This window comes from Phoenix dactylifera, chromosome 12 (genome assembly GCF_051530095.1).
Source record: "Phoenix dactylifera cultivar Ajwa chromosome 12, Ajwa_hap1_PhDact_Kaust_v1.1, whole genome shotgun sequence".
NCBI classification, from domain to species: domain Eukaryota; kingdom Viridiplantae; phylum Streptophyta; class Magnoliopsida; order Arecales; family Arecaceae; genus Phoenix; species Phoenix dactylifera.
Genome location: NC_143201.1, coordinates 27,775,298 through 27,799,484, shown reverse-complemented (window position 1 = coordinate 27,799,484; position 24,187 = coordinate 27,775,298). Strand labels below are relative to the sequence as shown.

At 44.5% G+C, this 24,187-nt stretch overlaps 2 protein-coding genes across 3 annotated transcripts; both read left to right on the top strand.

Annotated features, from left to right (window-relative positions):
• The first annotated feature begins 111 nt into the window (after positions 1-111).
• Positions 112-16,799, top strand: LOC103710245 (protein phosphatase 1 regulatory inhibitor subunit PPP1R7 homolog). Of its 2 annotated transcripts, XM_008795902.6 has the most exons (8): positions 112-293; positions 375-691; positions 11,439-11,669; positions 11,882-12,028; positions 12,113-12,255; positions 12,329-12,443; positions 16,152-16,310; positions 16,598-16,799. In XM_008795902.6, exons 2-7 carry the CDS (start codon positions 416-418, stop codon positions 16,230-16,232), a joined length of 993 nt encoding a protein of 330 aa, XP_008794124.4. In that variant the 5' UTR covers positions 112-293; positions 375-415; the 3' UTR covers positions 16,233-16,310; positions 16,598-16,799. The 2 variants fall into 2 exon arrangements, with proteins under 2 accessions (XP_008794124.4, XP_089782651.1); XM_089926525.1 differs by having other exon boundaries at positions 156-691.
• A 2,695-nt stretch (positions 16,800-19,494) lies between these two features.
• Positions 19,495-20,265, top strand: LOC103710288 (early nodulin-like protein 17). The gene is made up of 2 exons (XM_008795950.2): positions 19,495-19,681; positions 19,916-20,265. Exons 1-2 carry the CDS (start codon positions 19,495-19,497, stop codon positions 20,263-20,265), a joined length of 537 nt encoding a protein of 178 aa, XP_008794172.2.
• Positions 20,266-24,187: the final 3,922 nt, after the last annotated feature.

Genomic DNA, 24,187 nt, shown 5'->3' with positions numbered 1-24,187 from the left:
TTGGATTATTTTTTGTTGCTCATTATTTTAGAAAAATACTTTAGCTTCGCTTTGTATTTCTTTTTCTATCGGGTGGTGAGATTACTGTGAGCCGCCGGTGTACCGTAAGTAAGTAAGTGAATAAATAAATAATAAAACGGGTATGGGAACATAACGCCGGGCGAAGGTGCGCCGGAAAGAGTCGCCCATCGTCGCCACTTCAGCCGCTTCTTTTCTCCCTCCCTCTCTGTCTTACCTGCCCCAAAGGAAAGCGACGTTCCTTTATTCTTCTCCCCCAGGACTTCTAGAAAGCGGTCCTTTTCTTCTCTCCTCCTCCCCTCTATCTCTCTCTCTCTCAGTCCCCTCCCTCTATTTATATTTCTACTTCGTTTTAGGGTTTCGATCCGGTTCTTGATCGCCCCTACTACCACGCGAGATGGAGGAAGATGGGAACGGATGGGAGGAAGGGAGGGTGGAGGACGAGTCACAGGTCCACTGCCTCGATCTGACGAGCTTCCAGCTTCACGATCTCGGCGAGGTCGAGATCCCGGAGAGCCTCGAAGAGTTGGATCTCACGGCCAATAGGCTCACCAAGTTGGACCCGCGGATTGGTCTCCTCTTGCATCTCAAGAAGCTTTCGTTGCGGCAAAACCTCTTCGACGACGACGGCGTGGAACCCATCTCCGGTTGGAATACCATCTCTGGATTACATGTAAGTCCCCCTCCCCTTTTCCTTTTTATGTTTCTTTTTTATGTTTTTCTTGTAATTCTGTTAACTTTTTTGTGTAAAGATTGCCATTTTAAGTAGCCAGAAACAATTAAAGAGGACCAAATTTGGTTATTTTTTCATGACTTATAGCTGTAATTCACTGTATTATTCATGCTGTAGTAACCATATTGTTGCATCTTAATGGATTCCACCACCTAATTATTTCCAGCACTCCAGACTCAACCCTGAGAGTAATCTTAATCTGTGCCCTGTTGCTGATTTCAACTGTGATCTTAATGCTAACCATTGTAAGTTTCAACCTGTGTCGTGATATTTTGTTTCTGTCATTCATCACTTGGATGGCAACCTCAATTAGATAATTGGATGGGCGTGCTCAATTTCCTTTCTGATCCAAATATAAGCGCTGTTAGGGGAAAAACCCTAAGTCATACATCCACGGAGGCGCTCGGCCGAAGTACACCGACCGGAAAGCCGCTCGGCCGAGGAGCGCCGACCGGAAAGCCGCTCGGCCGAGGAGCGCCGACCGGAAAGCCGCTCGGCCGAGGAGCGCCGACCGGAAAGCCGCTCGGCCGAGGAGCGCCGACCGGAAAGCCGCTCGGCCGAGGAGCGCCGACCGGAAAGCCGCTCGGCCGAGGAGCGCCGACCGGAAAGCCGCTCGGCCGAGGAGCGCCGACCGGAAAGCCGCTCGGCCGAGGAGCGCCGACCGGAAAGCCGCTCGGCCGAGGAGCGCCGACCGAAAAGCCGCTCGGCCAAGGAGCGCCGACCGAAAAGCTGCTCGGCCAAAGGATGCCGACCAGGAAGGCGCTTGACTAGAGGGCGTCGACCAGAGCGCGCGCCAAGAGATGCCCCACCCAAAGTAAGCTGCTCGGTTAGAAAGTGCCGACCAAAGACAGCGCCAAGGCGCTCTGCTAGAAGGTGCTCGCCTAAAGGGCGCCGACCAGGAGTACTCAAAGCAGCCCCGCCACAGGGCGCCCCATTGGGCGACCAGCTCGGCTCGGCACCCTTGCCGAACCGATGCCTTTATCAAATGTTCAACCCCCGCCTAAAGTCCAAGGGACTTGACAACTCATACGGCTTGCGACCTGCCACTATCTCCAAGCCATCAAGGCATAAGATCTCCGCAGGCGTTCGGCACAACCTGCCATTAATGCATGAGACTCCCTCAAGTCTCCGATACACTCAGGCATTTAATGAACACGGCCCAAGACGATCTCCGGATCACTGAACCATCAGAGCGTATGGCTCTACCTGGCCGCCGGTTCATTCGGTAATAAATGCACTTACCATCCACAGACCCCAGGCCCGCTACGGCCGGCGGTTCAACCACTCCAACAGGTCCGATCGACCGTGACAACTCCCTGGTTCCGGTCTGATTCGGCCCCGTTCTCCACTACGCCATAAATGGGCCAAATCGTACCCAATTATCACAGACAGGGACAAATCCCCCGGTTACCTCCCAGGTAACGTAATCCCCCCTATAAAAGGGAACCTGGGAGAACCAAGTGAAGGGGGGAGGACAACAAAAAACGGAAACAGATCCCCGGGACTGAACCCGCCGGAAAGCACAGACACAATTGAGGACATTATCCTCTTCGTCTTCTTTATCTTATCCAAATGTTCTTGCTATCTTCTCCATATACTCTCTTCCCTGCTCTCTCCACATACTTGCCCCCTCTGACTTAGGCATCGGAGGGCCGGCGCCGGGGAGCCCGGCCACCGGTTTTCCTTGCAGGACTTACACACCCCCCCGCAGTGGAGGGCGCAGCCGGCCGGCGCACCGCCGTCCGCCCCCTGTAGCAGCGGAGCTCCTCCTTCCCCGGCTTCGCGGCGGCCCCCGGGTCCAATTTCCAGCAACAGTTGGCGCTAGAGGAAGGGACCGAGTTCGCTGCCATGAAGCTAAGAAGCAAAGGGGCTTCCAATGCCTCTCAACGTCCTCCACCTAGCCCGGAGCGTTCCGTCCGAAACTCATCACCTCCGACCGAGTCGGTTCATCAAGTTCGGCCGGAGCAGTTCGATGCCCTGGTACAACAGGTGCAGGCCCTGGCTACCGCTGTCCAAAGCCTGCAGCCCAGGGGCATCCCAACGGCACCGCCTCCTCCGGCTCCAGTTCAACCGGAGCCTCCCACAAGCGGACTTCACCTTCGAGGTCAGGACTCCCAAGTCCAGGCCTCCCTTTGGAGAGAGCACCCAGCCGAAGGCCACGGAGGCTGGCCACAGCCTTCGGAAGCTGAATCGGTTCCAGGACAACCTGCGCTCGAACGAACCGCTGCAGCGATCCTCCAGAACGATGAACTCGACCGGAAGGTCGAGAGGCTGGAACGTCAAATCCAGGCACTCCACGGGAGGAAGTCAGGACATAACGGCGACTTCGAGTTCAATACGAAGTCCCCCTTCTCCCAGCAAATTGATGACGAACCAGTCCCGCCGCGGTTCAAGATGCCCCAGGTGGAGCCTTACAACGGCAGGGCCGACCCCCTCGACCACCTGGAGAGTTATCGGGTCTTAATGGCCCTACAAGGAGCCTCGGAGGCCATGATGTGCAAAGCCTTTCCAGCAACGCTCCGAGGACCGGCCCGGCTTTGGTTCACCGGGCTGAAGCCGAGTACTGTCTCCTCCTTTGAGCAGCTCGGCAGGCAGTTTGCCAGTAATTTTGCCGCTAGCCAGCCCCAGCGGCGGACGTCGGACTCCCTCCTTGACATCAAACAAAAGGAGGGAGAGTCCTTCAAGGAGTACTTGGATCGGTTTACTGCCGCAACATGGGAAGTCCGGGAGCTGGACCAGTCAATCGCCATGTCGGCACTAAAGACTGGAGCCCGGTCTTACAGGTTCCTCTTCTCTATCGAGAAGAACTTCCCTGCGGACCTCACCGAAATGTTGGCTCGAGCTCGCAAGTACGCCAAGGCTGAGGAAGCTATGGCCTCTCGGCGGGAGGAAGCCGAACAACCTGCCAAGATGCAGAAGAAGCACCAGGAGCACTCCCAACCAAGTAGCAGATTCCCCTGGCATGAGAAAGAGCCTCCTTGGCCCAAGAGCCTAGCTCGCCCGGGGTCTCCCCTCCAAAAATTTCAGACGTACACTCCTCTCACATCCACCCGAGCAGAAATCCTCATGGAGATTGAGGGTCGGGGCTACCTCCGACCTCCATTGAGAATGCGTCCGACAGAGTCGCGGAAGCACTCGAAAAAGTACTGCCGCTTCCACCGAGATCGCGGCCATGATACGGAGGATTGCTACGAGCTTCGTGATGAGATCGAGGCACTTGTCCGCCGAGGTCGGTTGAGTTATTTTGTCCGTGATCATGCCTACAGGAGAGAGCCCGAGGAACAAAATCCAGTGCCGCATAAGGAGCAGAATGATAACTGACCTCTCACGGGCATCATCAATACCATCAGAGGGCGGGCAACTAGAGGCACCAGAAGCTCCGAGCTCGGAAAAAAGAGCTTCCTCAAAGCATCCGTGCACTGTGAAAGTCACATCTCCTTTTCTGATGAAGACCAAAAGGGTGTTGAGCCCTCTTTATGACGACGCTGTAGCTATTTCCCTCATCATTGCAAGGCTTTAAAAAAAGGATTTTAGTACATAATGAAAGCTCGGCTGATGCCTTATTTTGTATGCCTTCCAAAGGATGAGCGCTCCTCTGGCTAGATTCATAGGAGATTCTACCCCAAGAAAGTACTTTGAAGCTAAATCCTTTGATGGTCCAGAAGGCTGCCGAGCTCAGAAGGCTGCCAAGCTCCGAAGCCCGAGCTCAGAAGCCCGAATGCAGAACACCTCCCCCAGAAAATCGAGCCAAAGAAAGCTAGTGCCAAGCTAAGTCCTAAGGGACTTCGAAGCTCGGAAGCCATCAAAATATCTCCAAAAGGTACAGGACGCCACTTTGGCTTCAAATAATTTCAATATTTTATCTATTTCCAGGTCGGAGAATCCAAAAAACGACCAAACGTCGCCCCGAATAGGGCGCACGATCGCTAAACGGACGAAGTCCGTCTCCTGTATGCGTCTCCAATGATGCTCTGGCTAAGCTCGGGACGCCGATTCGACGACACTTCGACGACATCCAACGCCATTCGACGCCATTCGACGCCATTCGACGACACTTCGACGACATCCAACGCCATCCGACGCCATTCGACGCCACTTCGACGCCATTCGACGCCACTTCGACGCCATTCGACGCCATTCGACGACACTTCGACGCCATTCGACGCCATTCGACGCCTTTCAACGCCATTCGACGCCTCTTACGACAACACGCCCCGATCTGAGTGGGGGCACCCTGCTGAGTCGACCACAACCCAAAGAAGGCCGCTGAGTCGACCTGAAGCACTTAACTCCAACTGCATGAGAGGTACCCATTTACTTAATGTTTCTACATTAATGTCTCTACATTGTCTATCCTATTCTTGGATTTCTCTGCCGACGTCCCCAAAGAACGGAGTCCGAGCAGAGAAGCGTCTTCAGTCGCCTCGGCGCAAGGACGCACACGGTACAAGGTACCTATTTATTTAATGTCTTTACATTACCTATTATTGGATTTCTCTGTCGACGCCCTCCAAAAACGGAGTCCGAGCAGAGAAGCGTCTTCAGTCGCCTCGGCGCCAGGACGCACACGGTACAAGGTACCTATTTATTTAATGTCTTTACATTACCTATTATTGGATTTCTCTGTCGACGCCCTCCAAAAACGGAGTCCGAGCAGAGAAGCGTCTTCAGTCGCCTCGGCGCCAGGACGCACACGGTACAAGGTACCTATTTATTTAATGTCTTCACATTACCTATTATTGGATTTCTCTGTCAACGCCCTTCAAAAACGGAGTCCGAGCAGAGAAGCGTCTTCAGTCGCCTCGGCGCCAGGACGCACACGGTACAAGGTACCTATTTATTTAATGTCTTTACATTACCTATTATTGGATTTCTCTGTCAACGCCCTCCAAAAACGGAGTCCGAGCAGAGAAGCGTCTTCAGTCGCCTCGGCGCCAGGACGCACACGGTACAAGGTACCCATGTATTTAATGTTTCTGCATCATTTTATCTATTTCTCTGCCGATGTCCTCAAAGAACGGACACCGAGCAGAGGAGCGTCTTCAATCGCCTCGGCGAAGGAGTGCTCATGACACCGACACATTATTGTACTAAATCCGGTGAATCCCCGTCACGAGCTGACGAGTATCCAATCCATTTGCAAGAGAAGAATCCGGTTCGCCCCGGCAACTCGAGGCCCGGATTCGAAATTCGCCGCATTAAGAAGTCTTAAGTCCTAACGACCGCCCTAGGGCTTGGTCGAATTCTGGACTAGGCTCGGAAAAACTTTCCGAGCCCAAATCCTTGGTATAAGCACAAGCGTTGTTATACCACTAGTCGAAGAACCGAGCAATGGAGCTCGGCAAGCCAAACTCAGACTCAAACCCTGTGGCGGAAAAAGCTGAGGCCCTAGAGCCCATATCCTCGGAACCTAAAACGGATCCGAGCAGAAAAACTTAGGCTACGACAGACGAGTTTTCAAAAAAGAAATGTATATTCATTTCAAAAAGGCCCGTAGGCTAAGTACAAAATCCGGGTTTGGCCCTTACAAGTATGGGAAGCCATCCCGACTTTACAAGAAATGACAAAATTACATCGGAGGCTCGAGCTCGACCACCTCGGCCTCGGCAGTACCAGGAGTGGTTGGCTCGGCTGCCGGTACCTCTTCGATGGCCTCGGCAGCCATAGGAGTAGCCTCGGGGGCGACCTCGGTCACTTCGGGGACAGCTATGGCCGCCTCGGCCCCCGGAGTTTCTGCCTCCGCCTCCGGAGTTTCTGCCTCTGTTTCCGCCCTCCCTGCTCCCGGCTGGAGCAGGTTAACATCAAAATCCGGGAGAAGCCGCCGCAGCTGATTGCGGAAATCCCGGAAGCCTTGGATCAGCCCGTTCACGCCCTCCTCAGCCATGAGTTCGTGAAACTCTTCCGACTCACGGAAGAGCTTCACTGCGTTTTGGGCGTTCTCCCGGGCCTCTATCTCCCGGGCCTCGTGGTAAGCGGCTCTCCGCTCGAGGCCCCTCAGCTCCTGCTCGAGCTCCGAATGTCGGAGGCGGGCATTTCCCACCTCCTGCTCGTGGGAGGCCAACGCCTGCTCGGCCTTAGCCAATCGAGCCTCCGCGGCGCGCAGCTCGGACCTTGCCAATGCGTGCGCGCCCTTCTCTTCATCGAGCTCGGCGGTCAGAGCTCGAATCCTTTCATCGGATGCTCCGACCTTCTCTTGGAGCACCCGTTGTTCGGCCTCAGAGGCCTGGTACTTCTCTTCGGAGGCTTGGTACTTCGCCTCGGCGGCCATGTACCTTCTCTGGGCCTCCTCATAGCCGCGCTGGCACCTCCAGGCTTTCTCCCGGTATTCTTGAACCAGGTGCATCAGCATCTCCGTCTCGTGCAAATATTGTAAAGAAGACGAAAAGGAAAACATAAGGCGCCGCTAGTAGAAAAACAATACAGATTACTCAGGCGAAAAATTTTGCTTACCCGGACGGAGTTGCAGCGTGTAGCGTCCATAAAAGCGTTGTAGCTCATGGACTGCATTATGGCCCGGTCGGGAGCAGCGCGAGCCGAAAAACTTCGCGCGCCACTCGCGGGTTTTCGAGGGCCGAATCGCCCTCGAACACCGACCAGGTGGGTGCGAAGGGCACCCGTTCTTCCGAGCTCAAAGGGCCCGGGAGGCCAGCGCCATCTGGCCTAGGTGGAGCCGACCCCGAGGCTCCTTGACCGCTCCCCGGCTGGGAGCTAAGGGGCTGGGGTCGGGCGAGCGGCTGGTCTAACCGCCGCACAACTACAGCGGGGCGTGCAAGCACGGGACCCGCTGAACTCCTCCCCTGGTCGGCAACTGGAGCGTCCTGCCGACCAGGGACTTGCACCAAGGGCGCCGGGCATGGGGGCGCCATCGGGGTTCTGGAGCCCGAGCCCCCGGAGCCCGCGCCCTCTCTCCGATCAGCCTCAGGGCGCGCGGGCTGAGAAGGCCCCGCCTCGGAGATAGCGGGACGAGAAGGCCCCGCCTCGGGATGCGTAGGGCGAGAAGAACCCGCCTCGGCCACCACCGCCGTCGAGGGAGTCGAGGTTACCGAGACCTTCTGCTTCTTTCTCGGCTCCGCGGGCTCCCCCGAGAGCTCGGCTGCCCTCTTCTGGAAGCGGGCGTAAAGGACTTCACTCTTGGTCACCATTTTTGCGATGTCTGCAAAGATAAGCAAAATTAGAACATTAGAACAATAAGGAAATAAAAAGTTGCTGTAACTATCCTTACCCTGAGGACGTGCCGAGCTCAAGCCCACATTCACCAGGGCGTCCTCGCTAATGAGGCCATTCAGCAAAATCCCGTCCCCAAGGCTGCGGATGGTGTCAAAGATCTCCTGCTCACGCGGAGAAAGCTGGGGGAGCCTGTCGATGGATTTAAGCTGGGCCGGCCTCCACCTGGGGTCAAACCCCCAGGACCGTTTAGAGCCCAGGAAGAAGAATTTCTCCTTCCAACCATGAATGGATGAGGGGGCACCATGAAAAAGTGGCCGACCCGCCCGGAGGGCAATGTAGAGTCACTCCCCGTCTCCCGGGTTCGACTTGAAAATAAAAAGTCGCCGGAAGACGTTGACAGAGGTAGGAATCCCCTGTAGTTAACACAGTGACAGGAAACCCATCACTGTCCTCCAAGCATTTGGAGTGAGTTGCGCCGGAACCAACTGGCATACCGCCAGCAACTCATTCACAAAGCTGTGGAGAGGAAATCGGAGGCCGGCCCAGAGTGACTCCGAGTGCACTCCGATCCGGCCTACCGGAGGATCGGTTACCCGATCCCTTCGCCTGGCGGGTTCCAAACGGAACCCGTGAAGAGGGAAAAACCACTCTTCGGTCATCTCGACCTCCAGGACACTCATGGTGGATACTACTTCGCTAGGCAAAGAACCCATTACAAGAGAGGGAAATCAAAAAGAAGGGGGACCTGGGAAGGAAGCCGGAGAGAAGGGACTTCGGTTTGAGGAAGACTGGGAGAATAGGAAGCTGGAAGCAGAAAGCAATGGAAAGAGAACAGGGGGCCGGGGGAGAGTTTATATAGACCTCCCCAACGGCCCGGATCAGCGAAGAAAGCGCTGCGTCCTGGTTAGATGATAACACGTGTCGGTCTAAAAGACAGAGCGACGCATTTAATTAGGGCTAGCGCTTCGAACGTCGAAGCGCCCCATCGGATCGCGCGGAAAGGCGTCCGCAATCGAAGATCGTGCGGCCCCATCATGAGCCCACAACGCGAGGACGCTTCGCAAAAGGTGTCCCGATAATGAGGCTCTTCGGGAAAGAAGAGACGCCGCCTATTAAAGGCACCTTGAAGCGTTCGATAGCTCAAAACGCGCAGTAAATCGAAATTTTGGGAATTCGTAATAACCCAATTAAAGCTACTTCCCGCGCTCCAGCTGATAGCCGACTGGAGCTCGGAAGTCGGGGGGTAGTGTTAGGGGAAAAACCCTAAGTCATACATCCACGGAGGCGCTCGGCCGAAGAGCGCCGACCGGAAAGCCGCTCGGCCGAAGAGCGCCGACCGGAAAGCCGCTCGGCCGAAGAGCGCCGACCGGAAAGCCGCTCGGCCGAAGTACCCCGACCGGAAAGCCGCTCGGCCGAGGAGCGCCGACCGGAAAGCCGCTCGGCCAAGGAGGACCGACCGAAAAGCTGCTCGGCCAAGGAGTACCGACCGAAAAGCTGCTCGGCCAAAGGATGCCGACCAGGAAGGCGCTTGACTAGAGGGCGTCGACCAGAGCGCGCGCCAAGAGGTGCCCCACCCAAAGTAAGCTGCTCGGTTAGAAAGTGCCGACCAAAGACAGCGCCAAGGCGCTCTGCTAGAAGGTGCTCGCCTAAAGGGCGCCGACCAGGAGTACTCAAAGCAGCCCCGCCACAGGGCGCCCCATTGGGCGACCAGCTCGGCTCGGCACCCTTGCCGAACCGATGCCTTTATCAAATGTTCAACCCCCGCCTAAAGTCCAAGGGACTTGACAACTCATACGGCTTGCGACCTGCCACTATCTCCAAGCCATCAAGGCATAAGATCTCCGCAGGCGTTCGGCACAATCTGCCATTAATGCATGAGACTCCCTCAAGTCTCCGATACACTCAGGCATTTAATGAACACGGCCCAAGACGATCTCCGGATCACTGAACCATCAGAGCGTATGGCTCTACCTGGCCGCCGGTTCATTCGGTAATAAATGCACTTACCATCCACAGACCCCAGGCCCGCTACGGCCGGCGGTTCAACCACTCCAACAGGTCCGATCGACCGTGACAACTCCCTGGTTCCGGTCTGATTCGGCCCCGTTCTCCACTACGCCATAAATGGGCCAAATCGTACCCAATTATCACAGACAGGGACAAATCCCCCGGTTACCTCCCAGGTAACGTAATCCCCCCCTATAAAAGGGAACCTGGGAGAACCAAGTGAAGGGGGGAGGACAACAAAAAACGGAAACAGATCCCCGGGACTGAACCCGCCGGGAAGCACAGACACAATTGAGGACATTATCCTCTTCGTCTTCTTTATCTTATCCAAATGTTCTTGCTGTCTTCTCCATATACTCTCTTCCCTGCTCTCTCCACATACTTGCCCCCTCTGACTTAGGCATCGGAGGGCCGGCGCCGGGGAGCCCGGCCACCGGTTTTCCTTGCAGGACTTACACACCCCCCCGCAGTGGAGGGCGCAGCCGGCCGGCGCACCGCCGTCCGCCCCCTGTAGCAGCGGAGCTCCTCCTTCCCCGGCTTCGCGGCGGCCCCCGGGTCCAATTTCCAGCAACAAGCGCCATTGTCCGAGGGCAATTAATAAAATCTGGTGAACTGGGGTGGTGCAAATTGACAGCCACGTGCCACATTCTCCATGTCTTGGACAATATTGTTTAGTTGGTTGACCCTCTCTCACATTCTTATCCTTGAGAGAAATGATGAGTTCTAGTGTTGTATTCTGTTCAGAGCTAAAAAGTAATCAATAATTTTTTTGATCTGATTATTACTTTTTCGACTGGTGATGAAGGGAACTACATGCTTGCAAATACTAGTTAATCTTTTAAAAAAAATCTTTTCTCTAGTGTTCACCGGAGATGATTATTTTAGTAAGTAAAACAATCTGAACTTAAACTGCGATGTGGGACACTGCTAGTTGTGAAGGTTAGCTTGCACGGCAGCAAAAAGTGTATGATGGTTTTCATTGCTTAACTTTAAAGTTATGTTGAAATAAAGATTGAAGAGCTTTTACGGAATCATATATGGGTCTATATTTTTTAAATATAAGTTTTTTCAACCTACCCGCTTGTAGGTATGGAAAATACTGAAAAATAGGACAAATATATGGCAATAACATAGCAGTAGATGAATATGCATGTATAACTTTTATAACGATATAATAAATGAGAAACATCATTTATCTTGTATACTTGTTAAAAATTCTATAATCATCACTTGTGACAGTACTCATGCTTACATCCCTAAATTATTCAGCAAGAGAGGAGCTTCCATTCAAATCTAAAGGTACAAAACATTTTATAATATGTAGCAAACAAGGTCCCAAACTACTATTCTGGTAGCAAGATCTTGTAGTGTGTCTTGCTAGGACAACTAGAGAAAGCCATCATCTCTTCTGCACATGGAATACACTATAAAACTATTGGGTTCTTGCATGTATGAGAGTGCAAGTTATTACTGCTCTATGCTCTTATTACCTGAAAAATGCGCTATTCTGCAGGAGCTGGTACTCAGGGACAACAAGCTCAGAAAAATACCTGATGTTAGCATTTTCAAGAACCTCCTTGTATTTGATGTCTCATTCAATGAGATATCTTCATTGAATGGTTTGTCCAAGGTATCAAACACACTAGAAGAGCTTTATGTTTCAAAGAATGAAGTAACCAAGATGGAGGAACTTGAGCATTTGCATGCACTGCGAATTCTTGAACTTGGTTCAAACAACTTACGGGTGAGTTATTACCTTAATGGATTCTCTCATGCATTTTAGAAAAATGTAAAAAGCACTTTTTTAGAAGTGAAACTTTTGAACTTGGTTATGCAAAAGCTTGTTGAAGCCTCACCGTGATCATTGATGCTTCATTCTTTAACAAAATCCCCATTAAACTCCAAATCATGGCTAAACTTGTTTTCTTTTACTTAACAGTTTGAATTTCATTTCAGATAATGGAGAACTTGCAGACATTGACAAATTTGCAAGAGTTGTGGCTCGGAAGAAATCGTATCCGCATGGTGAACTTGTGCGGACTGAACTGTATCAGAAAAATTAGTTTGCAGAGCAACCGATTGACGTGCATGACAGGGTTTCAAGTATAAATTTTAGTCTATGTTCTTGTTGCTTTGATGAGTTTTGGTCTTCATTCTAAATGCTGATTTTGTCTTATTTCTTTTCAGGAATGTGTAGCACTAGAAGAACTGTATCTGAGCCACAATGGTATTCAGAAAATGGAAGGTTTAGCTACCTTAGTAAATCTGCGTGTCTTAGACATTTCATCAAATAAACTTACTGCTATCGAGGATATTGAGAACTTGACAAGGTTTGTAATACTTTTTCCCTAATATCTCATTAACCACTACTTGTTTCTAGGCATTTATCATTGCAATATGCAGGTTAGAAGACTTATGGCTTAACGACAACCAAATAGCATCATTGGAGGGCTTAGAATTAGCTGTATCGGGTTCAAGGGAGAAGCTTACAACCATATATCTGGAGCATAATCCTTGTGTATGACTCTTTTCACTTGGAACTGTTATTGTTGCTTTAGCCGCATTGAATTTGCTTAATGTTAGTTTTCTTGGAAGGTGATTGATTATTGTGGCATTTATTATCTCTTTTGAAATTCTTGTTGTCACAACTCAGAATCTTACCCAAAAAGGCTAGCCGGAAGGTATTATTTGGATTCTTTGATTCTGTATAAGTACCTAAGATCTATCCAGCGAATAACCGATGTGGGACTAAACACACGCCTGCACGGTTTCTCACATACTCTCTCTGTTTAAGCTCTGACGTTTTCGTTAGGCTAAGAGTTCAAATTCATTCAAATCTAATCACAAGCACCACCATCGGCCCGTGGTCAGCCCCAATGGATCTGTGCTGCAATGTCTCCTAGTTCACATAGGTTATGAGTCAGGTCCGCTCTGATATTATTTGTAACAACCCATGACCGCACCCAAAATGGCCAGTCGGAAGGTATTATTTGGGTCCTTTGATTCTGTATAAGTTACCTAAGATCTATCCGACGAATAACCGATGTGGGACTAAACACACGCCCGCACGGTTCCTCACATACTCTCTCCTTGATTCCGCCCCCACCCCCACAAAAAAAAGAGAAAAAACTAATCATCTTCCAACCATGATTCCCTTGGTGTTGGTTTTTGTTTCCCTTATTCTTGATGTGCTTTTCTAATAAAATTTTTGGTTGCTTTTTGGTTTCTAACTCATTTCTTTGATTATAGAATCTGATTTTTTTTTCTCATAGCATGACTATTATGTACTAACATTTCTGTACCCTATCTTACTGAACTTATCCTTTACTTATTGTGTAAGTATGATCAATCTTCTATTCTAGAGATCATATATGATGAAGAAATACACATGTATTTAAATTAATTATATATTTTATTTATGCTAATGCTATTTAATTTATTTTTACTTATTTTTATTCAAACTTTCACTTTTACTATAATATTTGAAATAGGAAATACTAAAGCTGTTTATGTAAAGTATACTCATAAAATATATAATTGCTTAATAGATTGGATAACATGTCTTATTAAAAACTACTATCAAGATCTGAACTTTTTGGGAAAAATAATGATATATTTAGGTTATTAGCTGTGATTTTTTTGCAGAGAATCTAATAAACAAGGAGTAGAATGATAATAACTCAATAGAAAAGAATTTATTGGGACAATGCTTTTCCCTAGGAATACAATTTGCCCTTCTTCTAAGTAAACTCTTGGCTTTGCCACTACTAACAATACACCAAAAATGCTTAGGCGTTAGAGATGCATTAGGCATAGGTCTTAATTAAGGACATAAAGGGCCAACACTCTTCGTCGCTGACTTCCTCAGCGGCTCAGTCTGTAGCAGCTCTCACTTTGTTCTAGGTAACCCTTTTTGCATGAGCCCTTTTTCACATGACTGCGTTCACTCTTGGACTATCAGGTAGCCCGTTCCCCATGGCCTCTGCACTCCAATCGCTAGGTAGCCCTTTCCATAGGCAGGTCTCTAGCCTTTTTTCCCCCTCTGGTAGCCCTTTCCATATGTCACCCCTTTCATGACTTGAACTCTGGACATGAGGCTGGCTTGGTACCAAATATTATGACCATAATCAATACAGTGAAAATACATAAGCATTAGGAGTGTGGTAGGCTTAGGTCTAACCAAGTATGTGACTGTGTTCTTGCCCTCATAATATAGATATGCTGGTCTTTAGCATTAAGCAAGGGTTGTCAAATGACCTTCAAAATTATGGCATGTTTGAGGAATTTCGTGGGACTGCCACCTTCTCGATCAAAACCTGGAATCTTAACATATGTTGAGGTGAAGAAGGGTGCCAACCAGCTAACCCAAGTCTTGTTGATGGCATAGAATGTTTTATTCTTGAACAAAGTGAATTGATGAAGAATGGAGACATAGAAATAGATTACTACTGCTATAAAAGTATTTGTTGTGCTGCCGTCTTAATGGCAGATCATAGTGCTCAAAAGATAACTAGTCAAGTATCATAATTTGAATGAATTTGCTGCTGATATCAACGAAAACTTCGTTTTAGTATGATGAAAATCCAAATGCTATTTCTGATTGTGGGAAACTAATTTCCTTTTTCTTTTCCCATTTCTTAGTTCTTGTCTAAGCCCCTGTAAACACATCATGCTAGCATGTCAACTAGAATCACATTTTGGGCTGTGATCACATATTTAATGAAATTGATTTTGAAAATTTTTTTAGCTCTTCAAAAATCATCTGTGATGCCTAATTGGTCGTGATATAGGTGAAATTGTTATTGCCTTGCTAAGAGCACTCCCTTAAAAGGATTCTCTTCGAGGGATATTCCCAGAAGGCTTGTGAAGGGTTCTAAAATAGTCTGCACTTTTGCCCTCTTAAATATTTATTAAGTCATTCAAAATGTGATCTCAAGTATATTTATAGCGCTAAGCATCTGTAGAAATACCAAAAGATTGAGAATTCTAAACAGCTATGGATCCACATCCCCTGGTGTTGTACGTTACATCACTCAGCAGATAGAAAGTTACATCTTAACATTTTTGTTTGTTTTGTTCTTACTTCTTTCTTCTTTTTGCTGCTTTCTTTTTTCTTTGGTCCTGGAATATAAAATCGTTTTGCTTAATGTCACCTTTTTGCATTTCTTGAAACTTATTTTCTGTTATCTTTTCCACTGCAAACAGTCTTTAACAAATGAGAAATGATTTGTTTCAATGCTCTCTGTGAAAATAGAGAATCACTAATTCAATAATGATGCATGATGGACAATTTGTTTTCAGAGGACAAATCCTTTTTTTCACAGTTGTCAACTGAGATTTCTGAACTATCATGTTTATTTATAGTCATGAAACATTTTTTATTGACAAATGATTAAATCGTTATTCTATTTTTTAAAGAATAATATGTTTATGACATGGATCTGGATGATGAGCATGAATATGAGATCTTCCATAGCTGTCCAAGAAATGTATTGTTTGAGTCACCCTGCACTGTCTATTTGTGTACTTGCATGTGTCATGTATCAGATTGTTAATCAATGGCAGGAGAAGAGGAAGTATGATAGAGAGAATGAAGAAGTTAAAAGAAAAGAAAAAAGTTGATAGCTCCATGGATACCCAGAAATAAAAAAAGTAAAAAGACACCAATGGCAGATAAAAGAAATAAATGAAGGTACTTGGCCTATTACCAACTCTGCCTCTGTAAGCATGGATTTGAAGCTTTTCCACCCGAGCACAATCCATACAAGAGTTTTTCAGTCTTATCCTATTTATTCCCTTCCAGAGTTCCCAAGTAGCTTTGGCGCTTCTGAGCTCCTTAGTTCTTGAATGCTGCAAGATGATCACTCTGCATCTTTCATGAAACACCTTGATGCTTATGTAGGAAAGGTCGATGCACTGATAGGAACATACTTTCTTACAGTTCTGTAAAGCTGCGAGAAAATTGTGTAAGATTTCATGGAACACCAACCGAGTTCCTGTTGACATGTGTACTGTTATTTAAAATCAAAATATTTGGTGAAAATGTATGCAGGCCAAGAATTTTTGAATTCTTCGATGTAGTAGTTACCATTACGACTGTCTTATGAAGCCATATTTATTACACCATATGTTGATTTTTAGGACGTGTGGCTAATTGGGGATTTTGGATGCCAATTCAAGGCACATGGTACTAAAATGCTTTCTCCTGGTTCTCGTTGTTTTGCAGGCTGGCTTTCCAAATTACTCTACTACTTTGAAGAAGCTTTTTCCAAATCTTCAGCAAATTGATTCAGATATATTAATGTGAGGATCAAATAGCATCTTGTTTTGCAGAGCATTGGAGGCAGTCATCAAGATGACTTCTGATACATCTTGGTGCAAGTTGGTAATAATCATTTGATCCTCCTTTTTCCTGTTACCCTGCAACACCTTGATTATGTAGGATGCATAGCCAGCACTCTTCATAAATGAGATAGTATCCACGTCATCTATTACTGAACTAAGTTTGTCATTTGTTTTTCTAACAGTCTGCTAGCCAAGAACTTGCTAGAGTTGTTATTTAAGTCAGCTTTCTCCTACTGCTTCCAGTTTTTCTACTTCTCTTCTTAGTACTAGATTTGGAACTGTATTCTCAGGTGTTTCACCAATTGCTTACCAAATATATGCATGCAGAATTGAATCAAATATTTATGCCATTCGCAAGTGATAAAGACCAAGGAGTTGTGGACGCTGATCTGCCCGTCTCGTTCTGTTATTTTTATTTAAAGAATACGTGTGTATGGATGAGTCCTTTTAATGCTATCTACTCAGAGGGAGATTGTATGTCATAAACCAGTAATATTCAGTTAAATTGTAGTCTCCTGGTTTAAAATTATTCTTCCTTGAGACTTTCATGGCTCAATGGTATGATGGAAAATACTCAAAATAGCTGCTGTACAAGTCTTTTCTGGTCCGACGGTATGACGCTCTGCAGTTCTTCAGTTATGTTAGCTTGCATATTGATCTAATTATCTGGCAATGCTTTAAGATATCCCCAGATATGAATAAATTGGATTTTTGTGTGGCCTATGGTTTCTGGCAATCATGACTCATGAGAAAATGTAAGATTGACTGACGAGGCCAGGGCAGTCATTGTCATTCATTCAAGAAAATGTATCTCTAAATGCAAAGGGAATGAGACTTGGATCACATTTTCTTGTTGGGAAGAAAGGGCCTGCGCGATTCCTGCAAGGAGTTCTAATCTAGGCTAAATTTTTTTGTGCATGATTTTAGAAATTAGTCAGGTATTTATTTTCTTTTTTTTTTTCTTTTTTTTCTTTTCTTTTCTTGATATAAAAAATGTCCCTCTTTAAGTTGGAGAGTCATCTAAAGATTCCGTGCCTGGTTGCTTGTTTTAGGCTTTTAGCTCGAGTGTATTGATGATCGTATCAAAGTGGGGTTGACTCCTGTTACATATTTGGGTGGGAAAACAGTGTTTTGAGAGGAAGCAACAATGCAGTCAAAGTAACTATTGCCCTATTTTTCTGTAATTTTCTAGGTAATTACTTGGGATGAAATTCCACGTATCATAACAGTAGTTGTCCAAGTCATCGGTTTAGTTTCATAATCCGCATTTTCTACTTTTGAAGTAGGTTTAAAAGAATCATTTAGTACTTCGTCTGATGACTCTGGTTCAACAGAATTTTGTCCGGTGGCAGTGAGCAGTTTATATATATATATATATATATATATATATATATATATATATATATATATATATATATATATATATATATATATATATATATATATATATATAAAACAATGGCCGCTCACGCAGCTCTAATACAAGTATAGCCAAAAGAGTCTAGAGAAAGGATGTGATGCAAGGGTAGAGGGGCAGTTATATAACATGTCCAGAGGACCTCTCTCAAATGTTGAGCAGCAAATTATTTGCCTCTCGAAACATATGCACGGCCTAAAAAGAACTGCAATCTCTCACTATCCTGCAAATATCACTGAGCAGTAGGTATCCATCCTTTTGCCGACCCTCATTTTGAATCCATTCGATAACCATGATTGAGTCTCTTTTAAGAGCAATGCAATCCGCCTCTAGCATCCGTCTTGCATAGGTGATGTCTTTCCATTTATTTTGTCTTTAAAAATAAATTAGAGAGACAAAATAAAAACATATCTAACACTATTTTTTTATTTTTTAAAGAATAAAGAAATATTTTAAATATTTTTAAAATAAAAAATAATATTTTTATTATAATTGTTGCTGCCTACACCATCATCATCACTATCTCTCCTATTTTTGTTGCGGCCATTGCCACCCTCGCCATTGTTGCTGCCGTCATCATCATACTACTATTGTCAATATCCTCACTTAGGCTACATTGTCGATGCTCATTACTTTTATTATATTGCAATGCTCTTGCTGCCACTATTATTATTGTCATTGCCACTATCATTACCAAAACTTTTGCTATATTATTACCATCATTATTCCCATCTTTGTCATATCATCCTCAGCCCCACAAACGACATTTACCATTTTCTCCACCGTGTTCGCTATTATTCCCACTATTTTCGTTATTTTCATAATATTTAATTTTAAAAATAATTAACTATATTAAATATTATATATATATATATATTATTTTTGAATTAAAAAAATGAAAGCGATGCCCGAAGATGCATTTAACTTCAATGCCTTGCATAAACTAGGTTCTTAATAGGATTAAAGTTTAATATTCACTCTTGTATCTAATACACTCCGTTGGTGTATATGAACCGTCAATTGACACTGCCAATTGATTATTTATCATTCTTGTATAACCACCATCATTTGACATCATCAATTGATTGTTTATCATTTTTGTATGGCCACAGTCAATTATATATAGGTAAGCTCTCTTATACTTGTTGGAATACACAGAAATATTTTCAAAAATTCTTCTCTCCTCTACATTTTCACACACCCTCAGGCTTTATGGTTACTAGATACTTTGATTCATTTAAACCAAGTTTATCATAATCAATTACCGCGCCTTTTTGCTTCATATTGGAGCTGTGACGTATTCAGACGAACGAGGTTTCCTAATGAACGGAGGATGTGGCTCTTTAACATAGGCGAAGCCTAAAAATTTATCCGAACACCCCCAAATTCTACATGTTTCCTAGTTCTTGCTTAGAAAGAGGGAGATCTACAAGAGCACATTGAGGAGGAAATTGTATCAGAAAAATATATAAAGAAGCGAAGTGCCCTTGCATAAAAACACATCTATTGATTAACCAAGAAAAAATATCAATGTGAACAAAGAAGATTTTTTTTTTCTTTTTTGTTCAATTCACAGAAATCGGCCAACCCATATTCGATAACTGCTCCCTCAACCGTTTTAACTAACACCACGTTCTCCACTTACACAGCGACCGAAACTATGGTATAACGGTCCCTTTCCGCTACTCCCACCTTATAACCAACCTTCTTCTCTCTCAAATTTCTGATGCCCCATCTCATTCCCTCATAAGGTTGGAGCTTTTCGTTACTCGATCGACCTTAAGAAATCAATCAAGGTGAGGAAGAGATGGCTTCATCCTTGGGCTCCTACATTATCGTAACCATCATCATCGCCACCATCAACGTTCCCGCCGGAGCCTCAAATCAATACAAAGTTGGCGACGCCGAGGGCTGGCAGCTGCCCAATGAGAACAACGCAGACTTATACAAGATTTGGGCAAGCAAGATCACGTTTCATGTCGGAGACTCAATTGGTGAGTACTTTGCCATCCTGTTGGTGTTTGTTTCCCAAGTTTCATACTCTTAGCAGGGTTCTCTTGAGCATGGACTGCATTTTCTCTATGTTAAAATGGATTAATTGAAGGACAATGAACAACTATTGTATCCTACCAATCTTATAAAGATGATTTTATTGATTCTATAATGCTTCCAGAATTCACCTTGCCTTTTACGTTGATTCTTTTACCTCATAATAATTCTACACCCAGTGTTCAAGTACAAGAATGATTCTGTTGTTAAAGTGGATAAGAGAGGCTACTACCACTGCAACGAGACCAGTCGGGGTTCGATGTATAAGGATGGAAACACTGTGTTTCTTCTTGATAAGACTGGATTCTACTACTTTGTAAGCGGCGACTTTGACCACTGTAGAAAAGGCCAGAGGCTGATGATCGAAGTGAAGGGCCAGCAGCTGCCACCATCCATGGCCGGCCCTTCACCTTCCCCACTTCCAAGCACGGCGGTCTCATGGATCATTCCATCTTTCCGCATCCTTGTGGCTTTAGAGGCCTTCATGATCGTGGCCTGCTGTCCCTTATATGGACCCTATTTAACCTAGACAGCAGTACTTGGTTTGAGTACAAGTTCTGTTTGTGTTCCAACAACAGGAATAGAAGTAAATCTGAGAATCTCCCACGATGGAGTTGGCTGCTTTATTTTAATTTTTTCTTTTTCCTTTATTTTTTTAACCCGTTGTTATTATCAGGACGGATTCAGGTACATTGTTAAGCTTGTTACAATGATCTATTTTTTTCTTTCATTTTGATGTAATTTTCTGATGAATATTAACTATTACTTGCTTGCTTTATTTAGGAGGCTTATCTTTGCACTTTAATAACTTTTGCCCTGCATGATGCTGGATTTGAAGCAGGGATTTCCATGTTTTCTTAAATTCATGAACGATTTTGGTTGTTTTTATAGTTAACGATGATCGTTGTTAAAAACTTTACTGAAAATACTGAAACTGCTGGTAGTGCAGAAGTCGGCAATAACTTGCACTGAAGTCGGCATTACTTTTTTTTTTTTTTTTGTTGCTGTTGCTCATTTTAAAAGCTTTGTTTCGTTTTACACAATTTCACTTTTGACGCAGTAAAATAAAATGCCTGTGGTTCGTCTCGTTGCAGTTAGCAATTGAAAGAAAGAGTCTGCATCCTTTCGCTATTGTTTTTCAGAAAATTTATGGAAAATAATCCTAGCCATAATTTTTATGTATTCAAATACTTGCAACGGCATCAACATAAACACTAAACAGTAACCGTTCGGTTAAACTAAGAAATTAAAACAGAGAAATTTACTTTTTTTTAATTAATATTTGCTTCATTGTTTAATCCCCTTTGTGCCACTATACGATGACATAAAATACATAATATAATAGATCTTTCTCGGTGTCTTTTTAAGGATTGCTGTGCCACCTGATATCCTTAGCTCGAAGCTCCATGTCCTCCATATGTTATAATCTTATACTTATGATAACATTATTATATTTATTATAATATAATATAATACGTTACGTTAGTAATATTATACTATTAGAATAATATTATAAGATAATATAAAGGAAAGAAAGGAGGCAAGGACGGGGGACGTGCAGCGGAGGTCTATGCAAAAGGCCTGGGTTTTTAAGATAATATCAGGGCCTTATCTGCCCGTGGCCATTTAGCTATTTATCCCAGATAAAATGGGGATAAACTCCCATGGAAATAAGGGACTTATAAATCCTGGGTTTTGGTCGCCTGAGCGGTCTCCCAGGCTCTCAAACCACATCAGGGCCCCCGTGGCCGTTTGGCTATTTATCCCAGATAAAATGGGGATAAACTCCCATGGAACTAAACCAAACGGGGCCTAACTTGCCCAGCTGGAGAGCAGCTTTTAATGCTCCTTTTTTGGAGAAAAGATTATACATTTCATATCCGAATCAAAAGTCAGAAACCTCATTTTGTTCGTGAGTATAGTAAATTTTGTGATATATTCGTCATGCATTTGTAAACTAACAAATTATTTGCAAAACTTGTTGATTATATCGAATATGAATAGATCACAAAGTTCTCCAAAAAGTTGGCGAATTTCATGATTATGGATAAGAGAATGAGAGGCATTATTATGACACACAAAAAAAATGCAATGATTAGTATGTATTTTAAACATTTGGGAGTGAAAAGCAGGTTAGGTTTGGGTTACCTGATGGACATATTAATGTGAATACAACTTTGCTTGGTAACTTCTAACTTTCTTGAACTGTCCATACTTTTAAAATAGATAGTTGAGATTAGGAGCAGAATGCAAGTAGGTTTCATATATGAGATTGGCATTTCCATAGTGAAATCTGATCAAAAAGTGAATGAAAAGCTAATTTATTTCTATTCAGATTGATTTTGTGTGTGAGAAGGGATCCATTGGATTTTCTTAGGGTCAAATCTGATCAAGAATTACCCTAAAAGAACAATAAGAGCATGTATGAAATGGCTACTCAATTACATTATAAGTATATTTTGATTTCATTATCCTGATCATAAATCTGAATGGACTTTGCCAAAGCTACTCTAGGCGGAAAAAAAAAGAAGAAAAGTTATGCAAAGAAATAACAATTAAACAGCACATAAAATTTATTAACAATCCATTTGGCATAAACTTCAACAAACTATGATGCATTACATAAATCATAGCTAAAATAATTTTGAGAAAATAAAAATTTATTAAAACTAAATTAATTTCTTCGAATTAAAGGAGAATTATGAAATATATAATGCATTAGTTTGGGAATAGTTCAAGGTTAGATTAGGATACTCCATCATCTCTTACCGGTTTTCATCGGAAGCAAGCCATATTCTTAGATATGACCGTAGACCAATTAATTCAATCAAATTAAAAATAAAATATTTCTAGATCACATTTGGCTCGGCAATGGGTATATTATCCCCCCTCCTTCCTCTCCCTCTCTCTCTCTTATGAAAAGTGGAAGATGTCAGAAATCTCAATCTAACAATACTGCATCTTAGGATTTATTTGGGCCTTAAAAAAGAATTTCCTTCACTGAAATATTTTTTTTTAAAAAAAAATATTTTTTGCATGTTTGATTGATCATAAGAAAGTAGCACATGACAAAGTAACTTATGTTTGGTTGAATATTTACTTTTTTAAGAAAATTTTGTAAAATACTTATTTTGTCCTTAATGAAGAAAAAGTTTTCTTCTATTCTCTCTAAAAACTTAAGAATTTTTTTTTAAAAAAAATTATTCTAGTTCCTAACTCGTAAGAATTGGATTTTTCTATATTTCATATAATTTTCTTTATAAAATATAAAAATTTTATTTGCATAAAAAAGCTTTTTATATTTTTTATTTTTTTGAAACTCCAACATTTTTTTTTTCCAAACATCTTCTTCTCCTCTTCTCAATGTTTAGAGCTCATGCAAAAAAAAATAATGAATCAACACCATAGATATTTCTGACAAGAACGAATTGCCTCACAAATCCAAGCTGGATAATCGAAATAATTGATCGTGACGACGAGCAAGCTCCGATAACTCGAGGCTTACCAAACCACGGAAGATTCAGAGGTTGTGTCATGGTTAAAATACACCTAGGCTTCTGCCAGCTCCGTGTCATCGATGTCCTCACCCTCATGGCCTTTTTTTTTTGCCTCGAGGGAGGGAAAAGAATCGGCGTCAGGATGAGTTGTCGAGTCGGACTAAAGGACTACGGACGAAGGAGCTCCACCCTTTGATTGCACGAACCCATTGTATTATTGAAGGGGTCGTACCCGGACAGGACAAGTCCCTTCCGAGTCCCAATCCCTCCTGACCCAAGCCGCTCGTTTTCGCTGGCCATCCAACCACCGGCGAGTACACGTTACCAACCGTTCCGGAAAAGTTTGGCCACCAACCTCAGCAATTCATGCGTCTCAAGTGTTTCGGAAAATTTGGACGTTACCAAGTGGCATGGTGTTGTAGTTTGTCGCACAATCATAAGCCATTAAGGAGAACTTATCTCTTAAATGCATACTCTATATGACCATGTACAATTACAATCATATACACCTTTTTTTTTTTTTTTTTCCGATGTATCTCGACATGAACGAGCAGCTATGATAATCTGCATGTAAGGTCTGGCATTCTTGTCAGGTTAAAAGTTCAAATTCATTTAAATTTAATCACAAACACTACGATCGGCCTGTGGTCAACCCTAATGGATTCGTGCTGCAATGTTTCCTAGTTCACATAAGTTATGGGCCAGGTCCGCTCTGATACTATTTGTAACAATTCAGAATCTCACCCAAAATGGCTAGCCGGAAGGTATTAGTTAGGTTCCTTGATCTTGTATAAATGCTCAAAATCTATCCAACAAATAATCGATATGGGACTAAACATACGCCCGCACGGCTCCTCATACATAGTATACACAGAGTGTAATTAAAAGTATAATTGAGTTTGTCATTGGAAATGCAATTTGAGGTGCATCGGAGCTCAGGTCGCATGCACTCGC

Excerpts from the sequence above, each read along its gene's own strand:
- LOC103710288 (XM_008795950.2), top strand. The coding sequence starts at position 19,495 with ATGGCTTCATCCTTGGGCTCCTACATTATCGTAACCATCATCATCGCC. Across the intron at positions 19,682-19,915 it reads TCATGTCGGAGACTCAATTG|TGTTCAAGTACAAGAATGAT; the intron begins GTGAGTACTTTG and ends TTCTACACCCAG.
- LOC103710245 (XM_008795902.6), top strand. The coding sequence starts at position 416 with ATGGAGGAAGATGGGAACGGATGGGAGGAAGGGAGGGTGGAGGACGAG. Across the intron at positions 12,256-12,328 it reads GATATTGAGAACTTGACAAG|GTTAGAAGACTTATGGCTTA; the intron begins GTTTGTAATACT and ends TGCAATATGCAG. Across the intron at positions 12,444-16,151 it reads ATCTGGAGCATAATCCTTGT|GCTGGCTTTCCAAATTACTC; the intron begins GTATGACTCTTT and ends GTTGTTTTGCAG.